The 25,033-nt window shown below is 43.1% G+C and overlaps 1 protein-coding gene across 1 annotated transcript in view; it reads left to right on the forward strand.

The window, feature by feature from the left end:
• The window catches only part of Ralgapa2 (Ral GTPase activating protein catalytic subunit alpha 2), a gene marked incomplete at its 5' end in the record, with an annotated part of 268,892 nt that overhangs the window by 184,133 nt on the left and 59,726 nt on the right, over positions 1 to 25,033 (forward strand). The window contains one exon of the mRNA XM_033761011.1: positions 7,517 to 7,644. Within this exon, the coding sequence (XP_033616902.1) occupies positions 7,517 to 7,644 (128 nt within the window). The remainder of the gene's footprint in view (positions 1 to 7,516; positions 7,645 to 25,033) is intronic.

Here is a 25,033-nt window from a genome sequence, read left to right on the forward strand (position 1 = left end):
CTGTATCTTGATTTTTTTTTTTTTTTTTTTTGAGACAGGGTCTCACTATGTAGTTGAGACTGACCTGGATGGAGCTTACTATGTAGTCTAGGCTGGTCTCAAACTCACAGTGATCCTCCTGCCTCAGCCTCCCAAGTGCTGGGATTATATGTGTGTGCTACCACGTCTGGCTCTTGATTGGTCTTTGCCATACAGGTCTTCTTATTGCTTGGTTTCTCTCCTCTCCTTTGGCCCACCAGAGTCAGCTTGTATCAATGTGCATCAAATGGCAGTGGCAGTCCGGGCTGTGGAGCAGGCAGCAAGGCTCTGAGGCAGGCCCTATAGGCTCTGTGTAGCCCCTCAGTCCCTTTGCATATGCTGCCTGATGCCTAGCCAGGCCAGGCCTGGAGGATTAGGCAGCAGTGCACCACAGCAAGGCCCACTGCCCCGATTGGCAAGCTCGTAGTCGCAGGTGGACTTTCTGGGACATTCCTGAAATGTGCTTTCTTCTTCATTATTGTTGGGAGGTTTTGCTGCTTTGTTTTCTTCTTGAGCACTTTTATCTCAACTCTACCCTTTAATTATGGAACTGCTTCCAGTCTAGTACTAGAACCACTTCTAGCATTCTAGTAGAAAATGCATATATTTATTGAAGAGCGTATTTTAAATAAACTTAAAGTGTGCTACTAAAGATGGAAAATGAAAAGGGTCCTTCTTTCCTACTTTATTTATTGATGTCATTGTTTGGAGGATTGTAGGCCATCAGTAACTCCTTGACTTCCTCTTCTTACTGCCCCACCAGAAGGCCTCATTAACCATCCGTAGGAGATCCAATAGTCTTGTCCTTCTCTGACCTGTCTGAGTTTCCTCAGGTCTCCTTGATTTCTCTGAGCACTCTGGGATCTGAGAACAAAATGGCTTCAACCAATCTTTTACAGAATCTCTGTTTTACCTGACAATCTTCCAGCCCAGTAGACAGAAGACTGGAAACTGAAGTCCAAGGCTACCCATCATGTTATCACCTCAGCCTTTCAGTCATTTCCAAGAAACAGAAGGCAAGTAGGCATGCAGAACTCATTCTAGAAACATGGAGAGAGACAAGAGCTCTAGTTGATGTTCAGTACTCAGGCCCTTGGGGCTGGAGTCCTTCACTCAGTCAAGTAGGCAGGACAGGCCTATTGAGGCTGCTTTCTCTCAGACATTGTCAGGACTGGGGTCACACTCCTCTAGAACCTAAGTTATACTGAGAAGCCTTAGTTACTGAGTAAATCAGTAACGAAGTGGTTGAACCAGGAAGTTTCCAGTAGGAATGGGTGTCACAAAGAAAATACAGGAGCATGGAAGGATGGGTAGGGAAAAGACAGTTTCAGCTCAGGGTCTTCTCATTCTGGTCCAGCCTGAATGCATTATTCCCATCCACAAGAAAACAACACACAGAATCAGCAGCTTTTCCTGGATCTGTATGAGAATTGAAGTCTCAGGCTAGCCCCTTCCCCCACACTGGAGAGGCAGATGCAGAGAATCACAGCTCCTAAACAGCAGCCCAGAGTAGAAGCTTCTGGGAACCATTGCCAATCTGAAGGGTTAGGTAGCAGACAGGGTAGGGAGGTCAGGTAGATCCTTAACCATTTGTGAGTTCCCTCTAGGAGAAGACTGGAGAAATCTCCTCATGCTTGGCAGAATGAGAAGAGAGATCAACTGTTTTGAAATATACCCAAAGTGTTCTTTTTTTCTTAGCAAAGTTTTCCCTCAAGAAGAACTATTTTAACAGAGCCCATCCAACATGGGCTCTACTCTAGCTCCCCAGCCTTCCTGTCTTATCTAAGTTGGGGGCACAGGGAGGACAAAAAGCCAAAACTGAGAAGTATATGTGAAGGTCACAGCCAGGGGACACAGGCTGATTGAAAGACAGAGACCTGATTGTAGGACTGTAGAGTGCCCCCTCCTCCACACCTTAATCCATCAACAGAACTTCTATTTAAAATATGGAATACAGCTGAAAGAATTGCACATCTCAGATATTACTAAAAAAGAAAGCTGTAGGGAAACCCAGAGCTAATAGGGGAAACAAGACAAAGACATCCAAGAAAATTTTAGACTGATTCTACCGCTGTAGCTGCAGAAAATGATGAGCACAGCCTAACTCCTGACCAGATAAACTCTCATACCAAAGAAAGACCTAAGTGCTCAAATTGCTTTTACCTGGGGCATCATGTCTAGCTTTCAACAACAAACAAAAACAAAGTATATTTAAAAGGTAAAAACACAATTTTAAGAAACAGCCCAGATATCAGAACTAGACTCAGACACGGCAGAGGTTTTGGAGTTATCAGACTAGGAATTTAAAATAACCATGATTAATATGCTAAGGGCGCTAATGAAAAATGTGAGTAACACTCAAGAAGAGATGGCTAATGTAAGCAGGATGGAAACTCTATGAAAGAATTAAAAAGGCACTATAATGATGGGAAATTATTCAACATTTATGGCAAACACCAAATCACAGATCCACAATAAACCAAAAGCACAAACCAAGACAAATACCAAAATGTCTATATCTAGGAGTATCATCTGCAAACTGCAAAGGACCAAACACAAGAAAACCTTGAAAGAAGCCAGAAGAATAAAACAACTAGAGAGAATTATATAGGTCTTCTCTTCAGAAACTATATAAAAAGAAGAAAATGGTATGCTTAACATGGTAAAAGAAAAGCTGCCAATCTTGAATTCTGTATCCAGTGAAATTATCCTTCAAAAGTGAAGAAAGACTTTCTTTGCAAACAAAAATTGAGGAAATTCGTGGCCAGGAAGCCTACATGCAGTAAATGTTAAAATCAAAACAAGGCAGAAATAGGCAGTTTCATAAGGAAAAGGAGAGGTCTAGAAGAGAGATAAATGAGGGCACAAAGAAATCTTTCATATTTCTTATTCTTTGGTCTCATAGACAATGAGTACTTGTGATTCCTATTTTACCATTAGAGCTGCTGGGTAAGTAATGAATGACAGTGATGCTATAAGGATGAGACCAAGGAATTGGGAATGGTGTTGTGACTCCTGTGAAGCAGTATAATAGTATTTGAAGGTAGACTCGGGTTAGTTATAAATACAGGTTTTTGTTGTTGTTTTGTTTGTTTATTTGTTTGTTTTGTGGTACTGGGGATTAAACTTAGGACCTTGAAGGATGAGGCAGGAGTGGCACCACTTAGCTAAATCCCTGGCCCTAAATATATATTTTCATACAAAGTCAGGGCAGCCTCTAACAAAAGTGTCAAAATAAAAATTATAATTGATATGTTAAGAGAAGAGAAAAATGGATCACTAAAAATGCTTAGTTGAAACCAGAGAAGATAGAAAAGAAGTATAGGACAAAAAAATGCATATTAAAAATAAAGGGATAGAAAAGCTATGTCAAGCTGACATTAATCAAAAGAAAGCCAAGGTGACTATTTGTATGAGATAGAACCACCAGCACTGGACCAAGCATCACATAGTGGTTCAGGTGCACAGAGAGACTCCCCTAGGAGGTAAAAGTTGAACTGAGGCCCTGGGGAGCAGGGGAACCAGCAGGGAGGATAGACAGGGTTGAGTCTCCAAGCAGGTCATGGGCTGTGAGAGTCTAAAGAAAGAAAGGCACCACTATGATCAGAGGAGCAGGGAGATGCTGCAGAGCCTCCTGGGCCACAACATAGCCTGGGCCTATGCCTCACTCAAGGGTTTGTAAAAGGAAGTAAGCCCATCCTCAGAAGCCCTTACCATTCCAGGGCTGTGAAGTTGCTCTCATGTGTTTTGCAGAAGCTGTATGGTTTTAGCTGTAGCATTTAGCTGTATGGTTATAGCTGTACTATGTCCTTGTTGGGTTGGTGTGTACCAAGGCAGAAGGCAAGGCACACCCTTTCCAGGGCTCTGCAAGTGCCCCAGGGTCTTTACCAAGCCAGAGTTCCCTCTTCCCCTTGAATCCACATACTGCCTTTGTCACAGATCACTTACCACGTGTGTGTGCCTCTGCTCCATCTCTTGGTTCCATCCGTTTGTCTATCCTGGTGCCTCTCTTGATAGTGTGCCTTGAAGGCAGGTAATGTAAGTTATCTTAGCAAATTTATGTCTTTTCCATATGAATTTAGAATTACCTCATTCTTTCAGAATCATCTATTCTTTTCAAATGCTTGCTAGAATTTTGCTTGGGTTGTGATTGAGTCTATAGCTCAATTTCAGAAGAGTTGACATCATAATAATATCAAAACTTCCAGTTCATAAAGGTTGCACATATTTGCATTTGTTTAAGTTGGTGGTTTTTTCTCTTTTGTGTTACTAGAGATTGAACTCAGGGTCTTCACACTGAACTAGGTCTGTAGCCCTTTAAAAATAGAAGAGTTTCACTAAGTTGTTAAATTACTCAAGCTGAGCTTAGACTTGGAGTCCTCCTGCCTCAGCTTCCCATAGTAGTAGAATTACAGGTGTGTGCTGCTGCACCTGGTTTATTTAGGTTGTGTTTCATTTCAGGTCTGTCAGGTAGTTTTGGGTATAGATGTCTTGCACATATTTTGTCAAATTTTAATTTTTAAAAAAATATTAGAATTTTTATATTGCTAGCTTCTAACATTCAGAAATATAATATAAATATGTTTATATTATATAAATATAACTGCAATATACTAATTACCTAAGATATTTATATTTTATGTAAGTATAGTATAACTCCTTTGAGTGGCATATTGTATCCTGTGACTTAATAATTTACTATTCTAGGTAAATTCCTTTGGATTTTTTATTAATAAAATCATGTTGTCTACAAATCAAAATTATTTCGTTTCTTTTTCATCTTTTTGTTTCCTTATTTTTTTCCTTCCATCCCTTATTTTTCCTTATGGAAATAACTATGACCTTAAACAAATATTGACTAGAAGAGATGAATATAGACATCCTTACCTTTTCAGATCTTTGGGAGGAAGTATTTAATATTTCACCATTAATTATTTTTCCCTTTCAGATATTATTAAACTGAGACGGTTCCCTGGTATTCCAGTTTTCTGGGTGTGTGTTCTCTGTTTTATTTATTTGTTTAATCATGAATGAGGGTAAAGTCTTATGCAGCACTTCTTCTGAATTTATTAAGAAGGTCATATAGGGCTGGGGATTTAGCTCAGTGGTTCCGCCACCTGCCTCGCAAGCGCAAGGTCCTGAGTTTGATCTTGGTACCAAAAAAAAAGAAGGTCATATAGTTTCTTTTCCTTTATTCTATTAATGTGATAAATTGCATTGATGGATTCATTAATATTAACGTGTCACGATGGAGCCATATTTTGCATGTGTTGCTGCCAGGTTTCTTGAACCAATGGTCCATGCATGACTGCCCCATCGAGCAGCACAGTCATGCATGGGACAGTCATGCCTCTACCGTCAGTGGTTCAAGCTTGAGGGAATGTATTAAACCAGCATGAGTTCTTATAGCCAGTCCTACTTGGTCAAGATATGTCATTCTTTTTTATGTTGCTGGATTTAATTTGCTTTCAGTTAGTAAAGGAACATTAGTCTCTTACCATGTCTGCTCTAAATGGGCAGATTGTCCTCCACTCACTCTTGTGTCCCAAGCCCCTTTCTCAATGCAACCACAGAAAAAGTGCTTTATATATGTTATTGGGAGAAGGCCAAAGACCTAAACTGAAGATATGCGTTCATTAATTTAAATTATGTGAAATATTAATGACTTTGGCTCACTCAGCAGATGTTTGCACTCTGGCTAGTGCTCAGCACAGTGCTGCTCAGCAGAGCACCCACTCCATTTCTAGTCACTACTCTGTGGCCCTCTCATCCTTTCTCATGTCTCCAGCCTCTGGAATGGGAAGGCCATAGGATATAGTCCTTATGCTCTTCTTTTGCTCTTTGCAAACATGTACAGCCTCGAAGCTAGAAATCTCATGAGCATATGACTCTTACATGTATATATTTAACTTAGGCCTCCCCTAACTTCTAGCCTGGTTTAGCCACAGCCTCCTTGATATATTACCACTGATGCCCAACCAGCATCTCTCAGTTAGCATGTCTTAGAGTCAGCTGGGAAGGACCTTCTCAGTCTTCTCCATGTCAGGGAAAGCTAGCCCTAGCTTTCTGGCTGCCAGGCCAGAAATTATGGCACCATCTCTGGTGCCTCTTTCTCTCCCAGCTCATCAGCCATCCTCCATAAATTCTGTCAGCCCCACCTTCAAAACATGGTATCTCCAGAAGGCTACCATCTTGCCCACATCTGCCACCATTCTCTTCTAGGCTGCCATCCATCTCTTGCTGAAGTATTCACTGGTTCCCCAGTTGGTTTTCCCTTTGCAGTTTTCCCAACATAGTGGGCAGAACAGTGCCTTTAAAAATTAGGCTAAGTTGTATAGCCCATTTCCTCAAAGCCCTCCAGAAGGCCTCTGTCTTATTCAGAGCAGAAATCAAGAGACTCCTTGTATCCTACATCATTCATGCCCTCCCCTTTGTCCTTGTTCTCATGTTGCTGCTGCTACTGGAATGTGCTATTCCTGTTCTGCCAAAGGCTTCCACATTTGCTTCCTGTGGCCTTGAGCAGTTCTGTGAGTTGACCTAGCTATGGACCACCCCCCACTTCCTGTGGATCCTTACTGAAATGTCACCTTCTTTTACTGCCCTTCTGTCCATTTCACCTGTTTCAGAAATACCACCAAGAAATCCTGTTGCTTTTCTCTGCTTTTTCACCTTAACACTTTTAATACATAACACATATATTTTATGTGTTTATCAGCTGAAATCTACAATAAACTTAAAACTCATGAAATTGGGGGAAGTTGTATCATTCATTGCTGTATGCTCAGTGAATAGAACAGTATCTATCATGGAATAAATGTTTTGTGAATAAATGAGGAACTGAAAGAATGAATGAATATAGTTACCAGTCCCTGATCTTGTGGGGCTAACAAGCTTCATATTAGTGAGTAGAGTTAATGAAACATTAATGGGGGAGAGAGATCTGCAAGAGACAGGCATGCAGACATTGGGGGTTGCCCTCAGGTTTGACATGGGTTCAGCAGAGGAAAGCCAGATCTCTGTCTGTTAAAGTGGAGAAACAAGGATGAAGCAGCATGGTGGCAGCAGAGGGAAAGTGAAGAAGAATGAGGACTGCAAGTAGCACTGTGCAGTTACTGACAGTGATGGGTGTCATCTCCTTTAAGGATCATGCATCAGACCCATGGTAGGAATGTTACTGAATCCTTCTTTGTCCCATGCACAATAATCTACATGATGTAGGCACTGAGGGTCATGTCATTTCTAGAAATGACAACACAGAAAGAAAGCCTTGGTGATAATTTGCCATGCAGAGTTTCTCTGGAGAATGAATCCCTTCCACGGGGGCCTTTGGAGCAGTACCCCTGTCCTTGACCTGTGTCTCTTGACAGCCAGCATCTGTCCTGTGGGTGACAGCCTCTGTGTCCATTCCACGTCTCAGATGTCAGTCATCTGTTCTCCTCTTTGGTTGGACTCTTGCCAGACAGTTTTTGAAAACTGCTTTTCTGTTTTGAATTCCCAGGTGCCATTTTTTGGACCTTTGTTCGATGGCGCCATCGTGAGTGGACAACTGCTGCCGAGCCTTATCTGTGCCACATGCATCAATGCCAGCCGGGCTGTGAAGTGCCTCATCCCGCTTTACCAGAGCTTGTATCCTTTGCTTTACGTGTGCCCCTCACAAGCCCTCCCAGCCTCCAGATTTCTGGCAGTGTTTCATGTGAGGTAAGTATTAAAAATCAGAGAATCTTTCTCCGTCTATGTTGAAAATAGCACAGTGTGATTTGCTCCATACTACTTGTTAATCTGTACTAAATGTTACCATTTTGTGCTACATCAAACTTAGAAGGAGTTTATTTGCATACTTTGCTCATGGAAGCGTGTACCTGAGAAGCTGTGACTGTCATGGGATCTCTTGGCTCCTTAGGTATCTCTCTCCAAGTTTAGGCTCCCTCTCATCCCTGAATATCACAATCCACTGTGTGAGACAGATGCAGAGCAAAATGTAACAACGGGGTCGTTCAGGGAACCTCCCAGCAGCCAAAAGCAAATGAGCTGACTAATAAATCAAAGCATGTGGCAGGTGCCACCTGAGAAGTGCAAATAGAGTTCTGAAAGGTCAGTGGAGGGAGTGGCAGTGTCCGGCTGGGAGGAAGGGAGGGCATCCCAAATGAAGTATGTTTGGACTCAGCAAGAACAGTCAGGAGTCATTTTATAATTTCCCCAGATCATTAATATCTTTTCCTGTAGTTCACTGTCTTGGCTCTAAAAGCAGAAGAAATTTTGCTTTTCTAATTTTTTCTCAAACATAATTAGCATGCTGTAATCCTTAAATCCAAGCATGAGTCTAATTACAAGAAAAAGAGATTAAGGTGAGTAGCTTCATAAAATTGCTACAAAACATCTGACCTCCCAATAAAACTTAGTCTGTTTGTTCATAATTGGTACTGAAAATGATTTTTAAAAATAACATGGTGTATTTGACCTCTCTCCTTATACTTTTCCCATACTAATTGTGAGCGATGGGTTCCTAGTGGGTAGAGGGTGGATGAGAAACATCACATGTGCGTAGATACAGTTTGTGAAAAATACTTTTCATTAAAACCGTGGTCACTTGATTGACTGATTCTGCCTTTAGATTAAAAAAATACATATGCCATGTGGCAACTGAGAATTATCATAGAAATTAGTGGTAGAAAAGAGCGATTAGGTCCCATCTGGTCTGTCCCCTGGGGCCAGGCAGCCGTGTTCCCTCCAGCACTCTCTCCTGCTTTGTCCAGGCTGGTGGTGAGTGTGGAGACAGGATCTATGCAGTGACTGCTATAGCACTCTAGGCTTCATCTTAGTGCTGGTGTCATTTCGGCCTTCAGCAAGCAGTTTTTATCTCCTGCGCAGTTGGAAAGAGCAAGACCTCTTCAGCACCTGCTCTGTGGCTTGCGTATCAGCTAGGGTGCGTGGGGCACCCGTTGTCACCTCTGATGGAGCAAGGCACAAATTCATTTGAAAGAAAATTCTGTCGATTTCATCACATCCCCTTCTCTGCTCCCCAAACTTCTCGTTATGAAATAGTTGCTGTGTTGTTTTGTGGAACACTGCTTTCTCTAGTGAGAATTAATACAGAGTAATGGGGTTTAGGGAAAATAATATTTTTTAAATATTTTTTAAAATTTCAAAGCATAGTCTTCAGCATCACTTGAAAATCTTTCCCAGCAGTGTACACACCTAGTATGTTAATGTGGGTTAGTAAGTACTGTACTCAAAAATAACTCATTTCACTTGAGATCTCCAAGGGTAACTTGGTACAGAAGTGAGGAACAAAGAAGTAACAAAACCTATCGTATTGATCATTATAAATTTTTTTTATCAAATACTTTGAGTTGCTGAGGCCGAAATAGCTCAGTTGGGAGAGCGTTAGACTGAAGATCAAATACTTTGAGTAAATTCAGTTGGTGCTATTGAAATAAATTATTTAAAATAAAATCTATTATATGTGATTCTTATAGAGATATAATTAATGGGGAAAACTTTGCAGTCATTTAACTGCTCTCTTCTTTAACTTCTGCTATGAAAGGGCTAAAGAGAAAAATTAAGAAAAAACAGTTTTTTGTGTTTTTGTTCTTTAAAAGTAAACAAATTTTTGAAGCTCCACACAAGTCCCTGGCTAGGCTATTCATAATTAGTTGCTCCTTTAATATCTCATTAAAACATGAAGGCCCCATACATCCTTTGGCCTGTTTGATCCCATCGTAGCTTATGTTCAGAATTGCCGCTTCATCTATGCATCTCAGGTTTGAACATCGAAAACACTGAATAACCCAACAGACTCTGGTTCTGCGTGTCTGGTTACAGGTATTCATTTAGTAAATACACAGTTCCTGTGGGCTATCTGCCAGGTTAATACAAGGAACAGGAACAGGGAGGCCAGTTCCTCGACCTTGGGTATCACACAGAAGCCAAACTGGAAATGCGTACACCTGTGGGGAGGGGAGTAGTTCTGTGAAGAAAGGAAATAGAAAGTTGAGGGGAATAAGGGTGCAGAGCAGGTGAGGCCTCTCTGAGGAGAGAGCAACTGGGTTTTGGTGGAGGTTGGAGACTGGAGAAATGCCATCCTCCAAGGGCAGAGGTGACACCCCATTAGCGGGCGCAGGACTTGGTATTCTGGAGTGGTGAGCATATGTGTTGGAGAGGTTGGAGACAGCCCAAGTCCATCAGGGTGCCTGGGATAGATCCAGAGCCAGCTCTGATGGAGTTGGTGCTCTGGCTGGTCCCTGAAGAAGTCTCCTGACTCTTCCTCCTCCTGCATACCCCAGAAGTTCTTATCTTAGTAGAGCACTCTGGAGCGAATTACCAAGTTCACCTGCTGAAGGTGGGGACCTGCTGGGGCTGGGGACCTTGGGAATAGCTGGATCCACCCTTGGTCCAGCACCAAGAAGGAATGTGGTACTTCTTCCCACAGTGGGGCTGCTGCTAAAGGTGCTAGATAGAAAGTATTTCCCTTCCTCTGCGTGCTCCTGACTTGTTGCAGTACAGTATTTTTATATTTACCATTCAGTGTCACTCTTTAGAAAGGAATATTAAAAATTTAAATAATTTTATCATTCTTAGATTGTGCAGTGCCAGCTTAATGTATAAATCTAAGAATTTCTGACTCATATGTGGAATACCTGAAGTGACACATACATATTCCACAGCTCACCATACGGGTGTAGTTTGCTCTTGGTATATGAATGGAAGCACTGTACAGAGCCAGCTCCCTGCATGCATTCTGTTCCTCATGCACACAGGTTCTGCTGGCACTGGGCACCATCATTCAGTGCTGAGTGAGGAAGGAGAGCCCAGGTCACCCTGAAGTGCCCTTTCCCCCTGTGTTATGATTGCCACAGTGAGTAGCTTGCTGCCATGGGGTGGGGTGGGGGGCACAACAAGAAAGAATTCCATAGGGTCCCTGGGTGACTGGTGTTTCTTCTGGAGCTATTGCTTTCTTTCTTCATCCAAAGCAAGTTCCATCAGCAGGAAAGTGACCCCAGAACAGTCAGCTCCCCTAAAAGTGCAGTTAAGGGTGAAACTCACTTTCTGGTATAGCTCGGAGCACACATCTGTGAAGTCCCACCTATTCCCTAAACTCCACTGTGCCCTTGTAGTCAGTCCTCCTCCTAAAGTTTAGCAGTCTGTCCCTTGACTAACCCAACAAAGCTGGTAAACAAGGTCCTTAAATGAGGAAGTTGTCCCTTTATCTGTACATACCACCTTAAAAGAAAGGAACCAAAAACCAGAGAAAGAATTGCTATTAATGTTCCCTTGAGATACCAGGTACAGCTGTGAGTGCTGACAAAGGGAAGTTTCATTGGCAATCCAGGCCATTCTGTGTGGCAGCCCTGATCACTGTTTTGTTGCTAATACATCACATCTTGGTGACTTTCAAAGCAGTTGAGGACCAAGTTTGATACTTGACCATTTTGATGTAAAAATTTGTGTCTCAGTACTTGTCATTTGTTTGGCACTTGAAATGCAGGCTAGAATATGTTGGGTCAATTGCCTTGTGACTCTTCCCCTTTGCAAGTACAGACTGGTACTCCTCGTGCCTCCTGGAACTAGTTAATGATAGGTAGGAAGGTGTCACCCTATTTGGATTACAGCTGTTAAGCAGAATATGGCAAAGCTGCTCCTTTCTTCTGAATATCATGCATTCCCTGGATATCAGAATGACAGACATTCTGTAAGCAAAGAACCTGTCCCATAGTTCAGACTGTCTGTAAACTCTGAGTTGGGGGGAATTTGCTTTGTTGTGTCAACCATACGTAGCCAGATATTGAACCTAGGGACGCATGAAGAAAAGGGCCAGAAGAGTTGCTTTGGGACCATTCTGTGCTTCCTTTTCCCTTCCAGTGAGGGGCTGACATGTAACAGAATGGGTCAGTTAGGTCTCACTCTCACAGAAGATTTTTAGAAATAGAAATGAGCACATATGAATTTTGTTCAGTAATGTTCAAGAAAATATAGTTTCTGACTAAGCAGAGGATTAGGGGCATTGCTGGAACAAATTTGCCTTTGGGCTTTTTTTTTTTTCTTCTTCTTCTTCTTTAGTAAATCCAGTTTAGAATCAATATAAAGGAGTTCTTGTTTGACATTCTCTTGGCTAACTGATCAAAGAGTTGGAACTCTGTGGAAGTAGTACATAGAAGGCTGAAATATACCATTGTTTTATGTGATCAAAACAAAGAAAGAAGTGGACACAGTAGGGCTATGTTTGGAAAGCACCCTCTTTAGCATTTAAGCCCACCCCGCCTCTCCCTCCCTTATTCTCCTGTAACCTCCTCCATGGGCTCAGTCAGATCTGTCAAATGGACCCTTCATCTCATGGCCACTGCTCTTTGGAGTGACGAGTGCCACCTCACCTACCATCTGCTTTTGCAGCCCTCCTAGCTGAGCAGCAGGCCTCTTCCTGTGCTGAGAGTGTTATAAATGGGAAGCCTGCCACATACTGTGTTTATGGCTCCCAACCAGTTGAGGATTCCAAAATGAGACCCTGCTCGGCCAATGAAGTTTCCAATACCATTAGAGCAGGGCTTTCATGCTCCTTGTCAGATAACTCGTTTCAGGAAAGGGTTGCTGCACAATATGCAGCGTGCCCATTAGGGGAGTTCACCCTGAATTAAACAGATGGCAGCTTTTTAGAATAAGCGTTCACTTCAATAGAACAATAGTCTTGATGGCATTCACCACCTACACTCTCTGGAACTGTCGGCATCTGATGGGCAGCTGAGATGCCTGAGGGAAAGTGATCTGGTACCTCATTCTTCTACAAGAGAGATTTGCTTGGACTCTCAGCTAACAGACTTGATAACACCAGAGCCTCTCTCAGACCCTGGCTTCTCAGTGTCATTGTTAGGTTTTGTTCGCAGCACACACATCTACAAATATAGCCTCTCTCCCTAAAGCTGTAAAATTTATTTTTACACCAGTGGGATCTTTGACTCTTTTTCAGGAAGATCTTTAATTTCTTCCATTCATCTCCTCATATTTCAGAAAGGAAGTTGAACTTTGGGTTGTATTTTGCCACGTAGAACCAGTTTTGCATTTGTCAACATGTATATTGTCGCTGATCTGTGCCAAATAATGTCCTAGCCACTAGGGATACAAGTATGAATAAGGTCATTCAGGTCGGGGGCAGTATTTGCTCATCGGCCAAGATTTGGAGGAGCTCATTGCCTTTGAGAACAGTGGATGCTTCACGTAGCAGAGATGGGGTGTATGCACAAGCACATGGGGAGGGTAGAGGTAAGGAGAGCATGTGAGAGGCTGGAAGGAGCTGTGGGAGAGTGAGCTGTGGCTGTAGCAGGGATGGCTGGACTCTTAACACTGGAGCCAGGTTGATTCCACGTGAAACCTGTTGGATGTGCTGGCATGTGGAAGATGACTAGGGAAGAGAATTTCTAAATTAGTTTTATTAGTACACATCTATAGTATCTCACGTTTCCATTCCTCATGGGGAGTTGGTACCTGCATATAACATATCTTAATTCTTTTTTCATCCCCTTCCCCTCCTTCTCCTTCCCTCGTCTCTTAGGAAAGAGAATTATACACAGGAATCTCTGGAGCATTTGAGTAGATTTGGAAAGAAGAGGTGGAGATAGAAAGGGGTTGGAGGAAGGGGAAAGATTATGTTATGGTTCAGATGTGAAATTGCCCTCAGCGCCTCCTGTGTACTGAAGGTGAAAGTGATTGAATCATGGGCTATGGATGACTAGCTGTTAGGAGGTGGAGCCTGGTTGGAAGAGGAATCACTGAGGGTGTGGCTAAAAAGGGTGCATCTCTCTCCCTGGCTTTTCCCTTCACTCTGCTTCCTGGCTGCTGTGAGATCAGCCGCTCTCTTTTGCCAGGCTCCACTGCTATGCTGTTTCTTCTTTGTAGCTTTCCAACCATGGACCAAAACTTGAGCCAAAATGATGCTCACCTCCTTTAAGTTGTGGGTATGTCCGAGAGACGAGAATGTGCCTAAGACTGGCTGGTTTCCTAGAAGAGCACTGAGGAGACAATTGAAGGTTCAGCTTCAGCAGACTGGGCACAGCCTACAGAGTCTTTTCATCACTGTTTTCAACTCGACTCTTCCTCTGTGGAACAGGCAGTAGGAGGCCCTAGAACTGAACTCTTGCAAGAGGAGAGATAACCCCAGCACCGAAAAGAAAGCACATGCTCCAGGATGGAGTCTATGTGCCCCTGGGTGGAGAATGCATGGCAGAGAGGCTGGGTTTGAGCTGAGGCCAGGGTTTTTTATGGGTTTTTTTGTTTTTGTTTTTTGGTTTTTGGTTTTTGGTTTTTTTGGTACCAGGGATCGAACTCGGGTCCTTGTGCTTGCAGAGGCCAGAGTTTATCAGTCGCCAGAGGGAAGGCAGGGACAAGGTTTGTCTAAGCCCAGCCTTAAGCAAGATATACTTGTAACAAGGATTTCTACAACTGTGTTCACTCCAAGGCGCATTCTACCAACAGCAACAAGCATTTGATAAATTCTTGGCTGACAAACAATCTCATCTCTCAGAAGACTGGAAACAGGGAAAACTGTTTGGGATCCAGTTCTCACCCATTTGAAAGAATGGGCTTGAATGTGAAAGTGTTGTAGAAAGTGACAAGTTGACTAGAGTTTGTAGAAGAATGGGAGAAAAATGCAAGCAGTGCTCCTGATACCTGGGGAGCACAATGCAAAGAGGCCAGAAGAAGACATTGCCACCTCTTGCAGGTTGGCCAGAACCGCAAAGGGGCATGAAATGGGGGATGTTTAACAATGGAATTCTTTTTTTTAGTATATGTGCTGCTGAAATGAGCACAACAATGGGATTCTTAAAAGTTATGTAACTAGATTATTTCTCTAAGAAAAAAGGGTCGGGGGGAGCATAGAAGTACAGCCAGAGTAGCTTCAAAAGAAGGGGCCTCTGGTGAATTTTTATTTAAAATACATGTGGTTAGATTAAGGGAGGAGTCCGGCATTATGGTACACACCTGAAATCCCAGCACTCTGGGAGGCTGAGGCAGGAGAATCACAAGTTTGAGCTCAGCCTGGCAACTAAGTGGTTTAGTGAGACTCTGTCTCAAAATAAAATCTAAAAAAGGAAGGGATGAGGAAACAGCTCAGTATGAAGAGCATGGGTTCAGTCTCTAATACTGCAGATTAATTAGTTAAGCTCTTGGCCTGCTGATGGCAAGTCAGACTGAGGACCCATGTCTGAATGATTCATCTTCTAGTGCTGTCTCATTATGTTCAAATGGGAAGGGATAGAAAGTTGAAGTACAGATCACTGAGGCTATAATAAGGGAGAACTGGCCCCATAAGGAAGGCCCTGCTTTGGGGCCACCCACACCAGATGGTAGAACAGTTATACAGCAGAGAGCTCCAAACCACAAGAACCTTGCTTTGTTTCTTAAGAAATCATGTAGAATAAAGGATGCATCCAAAAGTGGACACAGGAAAATATTTTCATTTTCAAATAGAGTTAAAGGATAGGTTTGGAGTGTTACAAGAATTGTCAGGCTAAATCACTGAATAGGTCTGAGGCTTCAGAGAAGAATGTGTTCATGAAGACTGAAGTCTCTTCGACATATTTACTTGTGTTTAATAAGATGACTTTTGGAGCTTTACCAAAGCTTATAAATATAAATCTTAATTTTGGTAAAATCTAAAGTATCATGACATGAGAACTGTGGGCCCCTGAGAGCTGGGTGAACTCACTGTAGGTGGACCTGAAATGCATTCATTTATGAACCTTAGTCAGCTGGCAGCTTGTGTCAGAGTATTTTCACAGATGAGACTTCCAGGCCCAAACCAAGACGAGACTCAAGAGGACGGAGTGTGAGATATGCACTTGAGAACAGTGCTCAGGGATTTGGGTGAATGACAGACTGGAGGTGACAGCAACATGACATACATAGGCAGGGGTGGCACCAGTGTCCTCTGAGAGGACTGCAAAAGTGTGAGATCCCCTCACCTAGGAGGTAGGGCATCTGTGCCTCTGCTCCTACAGCCTCAAGCATCATTCCCAATGTGCTGCAGTTGCAAAAAGACCTCCACCAACCCGGAGCCTGTCCAGAGGAATTGGGACCATTGTGCTGGGGAAATCTGGGGTTTTTGAATAGGAGACCAGCCTGTAGAACTAGGATGAGTGCACATAGGCAGCAGGAAGCAGCTTCAGCTCAGTGTTGAGGCAAACACTGAAAACCAGGCAGTAGCCAACTACCCGCATCCCAAATCCAGCCCCAAATGGCCCTGTTGGAACTGGGGTCAGCCTCCCTAGGCTACCAAGGCACAGGGCTGGACTGTCAGCCATGCAGAAAACTTGAGAGTCTGCATTTTTAAGAATCTAGTTTTTTTTTTTAACTTCTCTTGAAGGATTAGAACATCTGGCCCTACTGGGGTCCCTGTCTGCTGGCGGCTGTTAGCCTCTCCCTAGGTCCCCACCTCTTGTCTTCCCAGTGCTGAGACAAGGTACCAGTGTCACCATTGTGGTATCCCGTAGTGGGGCTGTGCTGTCTGTGGTGGAAGTCTGAGAAGTGTAGGGGGTGTAGCATTGCGTTATCAGCCTGGGACCTGAACATAACAGAGTTCCAAACCCTAATTATAAAAACTGGAACCCCCAACTATGGAACTGTGCCTGTGGAAGTATCTACTTTTTAATGCTGTATTAAGACAAAGGCTGGAGACTGTTCCTCTGTGGTAACTTGTAGAAGTTCCTGTGTGTGAAAGGCTAGCTGCCCACAAAATAAAGCCCACCAGATGGGTCTCGATTTCCCCTCTCTGTTTCAGATGAGCTGGTGCCCTCATTATCTTGTGCAGTTCCAACTGGAAGTGGTTTCCATGCTGCCCATGTCCCTCTACTTCCTTGGGTGTGATGAGTGTGTATGTGTGTGTGTGTGTGTGTGTGTGTAGATAAGGAGGGAGGGAATGAGGCAGAAAGATTAACTTGATGAAAATCATTTTGGAAAATAATTAGGCAAAAACAAATCATGTTTTATAAAGTTGCATTTTTTTCAGAATTAAAAACAATCATCCAGGGCAAAATTTAGCTCTGCATATAATATGTAAATGCATCTGTGTATGTATACATATTAAGACTTAAAAAAAAGATTTGATTTACAGCTTATCAACACAAAACAGCACCTGGCATGTTGTAGGTACTGAGTAGAGTGCCTAAATGAACTAGATTGGCAAAAACACACAGATAACAGTATTCAAGGGTAAAAGAAGAATTTTTACTGAAAAATTGTGTGTGAATTTTTATTTGCATTGAAAGGACACTTTTTGCGTATTTCTTTTTACTGTGTTTAAATAATTCTGAGCTGAGAGTGTAGCTCAGTGGCAAAGCGCTTGCAGAGCAGGCTGAAGGCACTGAGTTCATCCCCAGCACTACAGAAAATAAACATTTTTCCATTATCACCCCAAGAAGTTAATTAATGAAGTCTTATTTAGAACAGTGAAGAAAACTGCAGTCTCTTCAGTAATACCATTGTTAGAGCCATAAGTGGGTTTACTTAGTCTTGGGGAGAGATGCTGAATTCAGACATTTTTGTCAGAAAACTTAAAGCAAAGACAGAAGTAGGAGGGAAAGGTAATGTTACCCTGTGAACCTCTGGAGAAAGAAATGACCATCTCACCCAGGATGGGGCAGGAAGGCTGGATTGCAGTGCTTGCAATCCTTGGGATTTGTCGTAGGTTGTTGGTTTGGGATTTTTCTCACACTCTTAATTGTATGTAAATTTCCTACCGTAAACAAATCGCCTGCATCGCCCAAAGGAAGACAAGAGAGGAGTTCTGAGACCTCGCTGGGCTGGGCAGGCTGAGCATGCAAATTCTGACAGCTGAAGTCACTTGTTGGAAAGTCCGCAAACTCTGGTTACAGCTGCATTTGTCAGTTGCTTTAAGGGAAGTGTAATCAGCCAGAGAGATTAATTTGCATCTCAATTAGAAAGGAGTCAGGAGGAAGCTGTAGGGTCTGTTGCGGGAAGATGGTGGAAGAAATCTCGGCCAGCACAAAAGCCTCCAGCGCTCGTCCTCCAGCTGAGTGGAGGACAATATCTTAGGTTTCGTTTCCATAGGGACCAGAAGCCTGCTGGGCCCCAGAAGAATCTTGGGTTTGCACCGTAATCATTTGGTCATGATGACACAAATTCCACTGTTGTTCCCAAGAAAAGTGGAAATGGCTGTCATGTCAAATGCATACAAGAGGGTGTTTGCTGACCCTACTTATCTTTTCTCTAGTGCCCCAGGATTTCTAGGCATTTCACATTATTAATATCTGAATATTCAAAGAGCAAAAAGGTCATTCCATAAATGACAACATTGCTTTAGCAGTTAGATACTTTGGGAATGACAAAGCTTCAAAGGGAACCATTATTCCTGATTCTTCCACACTCTTCAGCAATGGGCAAACAAGATTATGAATGTTAAAACATAGATGAGAATGAAATGCTGAATTACCTGGCCACTGCGCATGGAAGAAACTCTGGCCTAACTACCAGCCTGATGCAACTAGAAGAGATCCCTACCCTTAACTTTTAAAAAGCACAAAGGAATTTAAATTTTAAAGTTTTCCTTCAAACACTTATCTAGAGGCTGTTGCCACCAACTTTGATATTGATACCAGACAGGCCCTTTGTTTTCAGAGAAGTTCTCAAAATGCTGTGCCAGAGCCTGTGAGTGGAGACCATCAGAACCCTTTATTCATGCCAACTTACTGCAGCGGAACCAGGAGGGGCTCACCCTGGGCATCTTGGGAGGAAGAATTGCATTTCTATTGTATTTTGTTCCCTCTTAAGTAGTTAATTCATTAGCTCCAGCTTCAGAGTTGGAAAACAAATAAAAAACAGTGAAAAGGAAAAAAAAAGTCCTGAATTTTGTATAATATGCCATTGGATCCAGACTGGATTCTCTTTGTAAAAGTCAGGGCTTTAAACTCATCTTCCCATTCTGGGAAGGGGAAGGAATAAGTTTCTGAAAGAAGACCTCTTCCAGCTCCTGCATACTGAAATACCACATTGCAGGGAGACATCAGAACCTCTTAATTCAACATTAATCAAATTTTATTTTACTAATTATCTGTCTCATTTGAAAGCAACAGAATGCCATCAGCAGCATCCACAGAACATGTAGGAGACTTCAGGATTATGAGCAGTATTTTGAAAGTGTGACTCTTTTATTCAAATCTCTAAAAAGAGTACTACATGCCTTATTATAATAAGAGATTGTGCACAGCCAAAGAAGGACAAAGCAAGCAAGTCCAACTGGTGATCCCTTCTGTGTCTGTCTGCCTCCACAGCAGCAGCAGCAGCAGCGCCCAGCAGGATCCCTGCTGGAGTCATTTGCAGCATACTCCAGCGGATTTGTTAATCAAAACAATACTTTTTTGGTAATCTGTAGGTAAGTACAACCCAAATGCCATCATGTTAGCCTTTAAAGAGTGTCCTGTCTAAAATTCCTACTCAGGAATTTTACCAACTTTAATGCAGGGGCGTTTGTGCTTCAAACAGGTACCTGAGGCCCTGTTCTTTGAAAGCTTCAGACAGAGCTGGTTGGGAGCAGGGTGAGGAAAGCAAGGCTGTCAGGGCCTGTGTATACTTCTGGGACTTCAGTGTGCATATGTACCACATCTCACACAGGACTTGAAGTAGTCGGCTTGAGAAGTGCACAGCTGTGACAGTTTCCAGCAGAGTGGCCTGTCCCCAAATGCCATGTGGTTTTAAATAGACCCTTTCTGGACGTTTTTCATTATTTCTCCCCAACTCACATCTGATATTCTAAATGTCCAAATGATCTTTTTGTTGTCCTTTCACAAAATCACAAAAAAACAAAACAATACAGTGTTCAGTGGCTTATGATTTTCCTCTCGCTTCAGGTTTTATTTCTTCTGATGGTTCATTTCAGTCTTCCACATTCCTGTTTGGTGCTGGGATATAAAAGGGTACAGAATGTGTGTCCCTCTGCTGCATTCACGCCTTTAAACTCTCCAGCACAAAGCTTTGGTTTTTCATCCGCCCATGATCAATGGATCATGAAGGGGGTAGAAACCCAGGGAACAAGCCAGCCCTAAGATGCCAAGTCCCTGCGGTTCTGCCTTCATTTGCCTATGAAGTGGGATGCAAGTCTATCAGCACATCCTGGCCTGGAGGCAGATGTATGCCTGCAAGTGCAAAGTCTCATACCTCCACAAAGGGCCGGGGCAGGCTCCGGGGCTGATGGGATTCTGAATTTATAAGCAGAGTTCCAGAATTCCCCCAGGGCCTACTTTTCAAAGGCAAATTAGTATGTTTGCAATTTGATCCCTGGGCAACTTTTGACAGTTGTTCTAAGAATAATAAAACAGATGGACAGAATAGATTTTGGGGTCTCCATCCAAACTGCCATCCTCTGTGGAATTTAAAGAAGGCGGAGATCCGATGGGGAGAGCTGCTGCTGCTGCTCACCATTATGTTCTGCCTTTCATACCCGAACCGTAACTTTCTCCCCAAAGAAGATGAAAACTGTCACTGAGTTCTGTTTTCCTGCTGAGGGTGCAGTTTGGCTATAAGAAAAATAAATAGGAGGTGTATTTTTCTCTACACACTTAACATTAAATGATTACTAAATTGAATTTATACTTGAAAGAAGCCACTGTTAATATGAATATTGGGGAGTATTTTTATAGGATTTTTAACCCCTTTAAAGAAGAGCCTCTTTTGAATGTCTTAGGAATATTATCTACTCATTAATTTGTAAAAATAGAATTTATGCCTTTTTAACAGGATAGATTTCATGCGTGTGTCACCTGAGTACACATCAAAAGACTAAATTAGAAAAGAGTTTTCAAATGATCTGAATAAAAACAGCTTATTTCTGTATGCATACCCTATACTTTTGTCAAATGCATAAAATTAGTGCAGAAAGTTAGAATAAGGAAAACACTTCACACAAGCCACTGCACATTTTGTGGCCTGCAGACCTTCAAGTGTTGGGATTAGCTCCAATCAGGACCAGTGTGCTTTCTTTTTAATTTGTTGGCTTCCTCAAACATAACTTTCTGTAGTCTTTACTTACTCGTTGTCTTTAGACTAATTTGCCACAGTGATCACTGTCCAGGCCCTGAAGACGACATGAGGTGGTAGGGCAACTGTGCTCAGGACGACCTTCTGTACGCCCGCGTGGACCCTACACGAACCAGTTGTGTAACTAAAGATGTCACTGACAGTGATGCATTATGGTAATTTTGTATTTCTTTAAGAATAAACATGAAGTGATGTAAACCTTTTGCACATCTCCTGTTAAGCAGTATCACTGGACCTGCATAGGCACTGGTTTCATTTTTGGTGATTGTTTTTCCTGCCATGCAGGGGATGGAGCCCACACTAAGCAGTCACTTTGCACTGAGCTGCTTATGCCTCCCTTGGGGTCAGATCTTGATCCTCACTGGCAAGAGATCTCACAGAGACAGGTCAGGGATATTATCTTCCCTTCATGGCAGCAGCCTCCCTGCAAGTGCCAGATATGTTTCAGGATGTGCCTTTTTGTTGTGGTGCCCATATTAGCAGGTGATGCATGAGTGCTGGCTTCAAACAGACGTGGGCTTCAATTTTAACTTAAATAATACCTAGTTTGTTGGCTTTGTGCAATATCTTTACATCTGTCAGTTTTCATATCTGTCAAATGAGGAAAATAATACCTCAGAGATCATTGTAAGGATTTAGGAAATGTAGTATATATAAAGTTAATTTATCATAAAACATGACCAGACTCCAGCTGCCTCTCACACCCTGGTTTGGTCACAACCTCTTCTTAGCCCCCTCTGCTACTCTTCCATCTCCCTACATTTCCTTCTAAAACAGAAATCAGAGCAGATCATAGCTCGGAACCTTCCAGTTGCTTTCTATTCTTACCCACAAAAAACTTGCATTTCTTTCTGATAGCCATGAGCAGGTGCCAGCCTCAGGAACCACTGCACTGTTGGGTCTTCAGTCCCTAGCACTCCCTGTGTCTTCTTCTGTCTGAGAGTCACTCTGTCTCCTGAGAGCAAGCCCTCCCTCTGAGCAGTGTCACTCTGGTTCTGTGGCCCTTTTCTTGCATTCACCCCTGCTCTCCTGAGGATGACACTGCTGAGCAGCAATCTTTGTTTTGTCCACTGATATAACCCCACCACGCAGGGCCAAGAAAAGACTTGGCAGAGGGTGCACATCATTAAAGTAGACTAAGGAATGAATGAATGGATGAACTGATGGATGCAGGAGTGTAGGCAGGGCATGCCACCTGCTCCTTCTCTGTAGTCAGAAGCAGCTATGCTATTCTAGCTTCCACCATAATGTCCAAGGACGCAGACTCCACCATGTGCTGGGGAACTTGGGGGGCGTGAACATTTCCATGTTCCTCCTTTAGCTCACGTGATAAGCACTGCAGGGTGCAGTGTGAGTGGCCTTGCTCTCAAGAGGCTTCCCAGCTGGTAGTTACCTTCACCATGACACCTCGTGACATTATAATACACTGTGACACCACAACCTATACTGCAGGAAAGGCTTCATTCAGTGTCCAGTGTATGTGTTGAGTCATTCAGACCCAGGTGCAAAAGAGAAGCAGAGGTTAATGTGAGCTCGAAGAGAAGATGGTTCCCAGCCACAGCTTTAAGTTGTCACACTTTTGTGTCTCTGCTTAGTGTTTCCATGTGTGTGCCATCTGTCCTCAGTGGGCTAGAAATATCACGGTGTGATATTAATTCTGTTAATTGCATTGTTTTACAAAATAGATATTCCTGCACTAATTGCAGTTGATTATATAAACACCTGTATCCTGTTCCAAGGTTCTTGGCAATTTCTTCTGGGAGCAGGCTTTTGGGAAGCAACACGATATGGTGGAAGTGTGGTCACTGCTCCACATTCCCCTCCAGAACAGGAACGGATATCAGACTGACAGTCCTCACTTCAGTGGGCAAGGGCAACCTTGAACCCGCTGTCCTCCTCTGAAGTATGCAGACTCTTCTTCCTGTACCCTCACCAAAGACAAAGACTCGCAAGTGTGCATTCTGGCCCGTGTTCATTGACATACAGCTCATAGGAGTTCTGCTATGCTAATTCATTATGTACTCAGTAGTAAAGTTTGGAAAGAATGTGATAAAGAGGAAGTAAGTAATAATTTGCATTAGATTACATTTAATAGTATGAAATTGTTTTTCTTTCACCAAGATATTAATTGTATTTAGTGGGTGCAGTAGGGCAGAAAGTGCTGTATTATTATAACCTTGGCTTAATAGTTATGTGATTCAGAGATTGCAAGGATTCTCCTAGGCTTGGATCATTTTGATACCTGGTGTCAGAGCTGAAACAGAACTTTGTAAAGATATATAGATGGGCCAGGGCAGCTCGTTATCTTAACCCATGAGACCACCATGTCTGCTCAGTGTTCACTCTTAGCCAACAGCTCTACAAGGAGTCTTAGACAGTGACTGGACAGTTGACCATCTTCCTTGATGTCAGATCAGTTGTTGCAGTCCATGTGTGCATGTGTATACAAGAAAGTGTATGGTGCTAGGGATTAATCCCAGAGCCTCACACATGTCAGGAAGTGCTATGCCACTGAGCAACACCTCCAGCCCAACATGGTTAGATTTTTTTTTTAACAAACAAATTCACAATGCATGAAATTTTTATTTGGAAGATTAGAAATAGCTTCCAAAGCTCTGCCCATGATTCCTTGGTGGTACAGATCTGAGAGCTTTCTGAAGCCTCACATGCTAAATTCCCATCCCTAAAGCAGCATTTTCTAGCATTTCTGTGTAAGGTCTTCTCACCCTGCCATGTTTCTTGCACTGATGGCCCCTCTTTGCCTTGGTGTGCCCAGTGTCCTTTCCCCTAAGGGAGCAGGAGGTGTTCTTTCTTCTTAACATGCTGGTTGAAAGTTTTCTGCTGACCTGATGTTGGTCGGGTGCTGGCCTGCTCCTGCTCACCAGAGTCAAGGCCAGGGTCCTGGAGGAGAGGTCTGTGCACTCCATGCCCTCACCCACCCCACTGCTCCCAGATGTCCACATGGCTCATCTGGGCACTTCCCTGTCTGGCCTGTGCAGCTCTCACACACACTTGCCCACACCTGTATGTCAGTGCTGCCCTCCCTGCTCTTATTTTCTGTGAGGCTCATCCCCTTTTCCTTCACTGTGTAATTCACTTATTTTGCCCATGTTGTACCCACTGTGTGAGGGCAGAGATTTTCATCTGCTTTTCCCTGATGCCTCCAAAGGTGATAGGCGAGATACTTTTCCTTTGGGTGTGTTGAAGACACAGCCAGACCTGCTCAGGATGTTAGCCCTGTTGGTGCTTTCCAGTTGACTGACAACCTGGATATACACTTAGCACCTGCCAGATGTAAATATTTGTTCAATACCTACTCGTTAAATGAGTGAATTAATTCAGCTCCTTGCCATCCCAGCAAAGGCCACCAAATTCAGACATCTGTCTTTCCATAAAGAAAAAGAAAATGAGTGAATCATATTTATAATCAGTAGCATTTATGAGAGCTATCTTATGAGATGAGGTTCTTCTGGTAGTATAAGACTTATGGCCATGGAGATGATGCCATTTGTAGGAGAATGGAGTTCAGCACTTTAGGGTGTGGCCTCTTGTGTACCCCAGTACAGCACAGTATGCCAGAAATGAGCGAGGGCTCTCCTGCTAGCCACTCCCTCCCTCAGAGCCTTACTGGGACACTCTGAGAGGTGACCTAGTAAAAAGATACCAGTGTAAGGCCATGAGTTACATATCAGCAAATCTCCAAATATTTATGTCCTAACTGGAGATTAAGAGAGAAATATGAGTAGAAGCCCTAGCATTGGCCTCACATTAGAGACCACACACCTGGGAAATAAAGTCTAGAAATTCTGGCAGTGATTCCTACAGGCGGAATGAAGGAAAGGGGTCTCACATGGTTCTGTAGGTTGCCTGGGCCAGCAGGATAGTTCTTTGCTAGGTATTACACATGGCTGGTACCTGGGCTGGCAGCTGGCATGGGTGGGAGCTGGCCAGGCATCTCTCACTCAGCAGCCTCTCTATG

This window comes from Fukomys damarensis, unplaced genomic scaffold (assembly GCF_012274545.1).
Source record: "Fukomys damarensis isolate Sample0158 unplaced genomic scaffold, DMR_v1.0_HiC HiC_scaffold_7, whole genome shotgun sequence".
Classification (NCBI taxonomy): domain Eukaryota; kingdom Metazoa; phylum Chordata; class Mammalia; order Rodentia; family Bathyergidae; genus Fukomys; species Fukomys damarensis.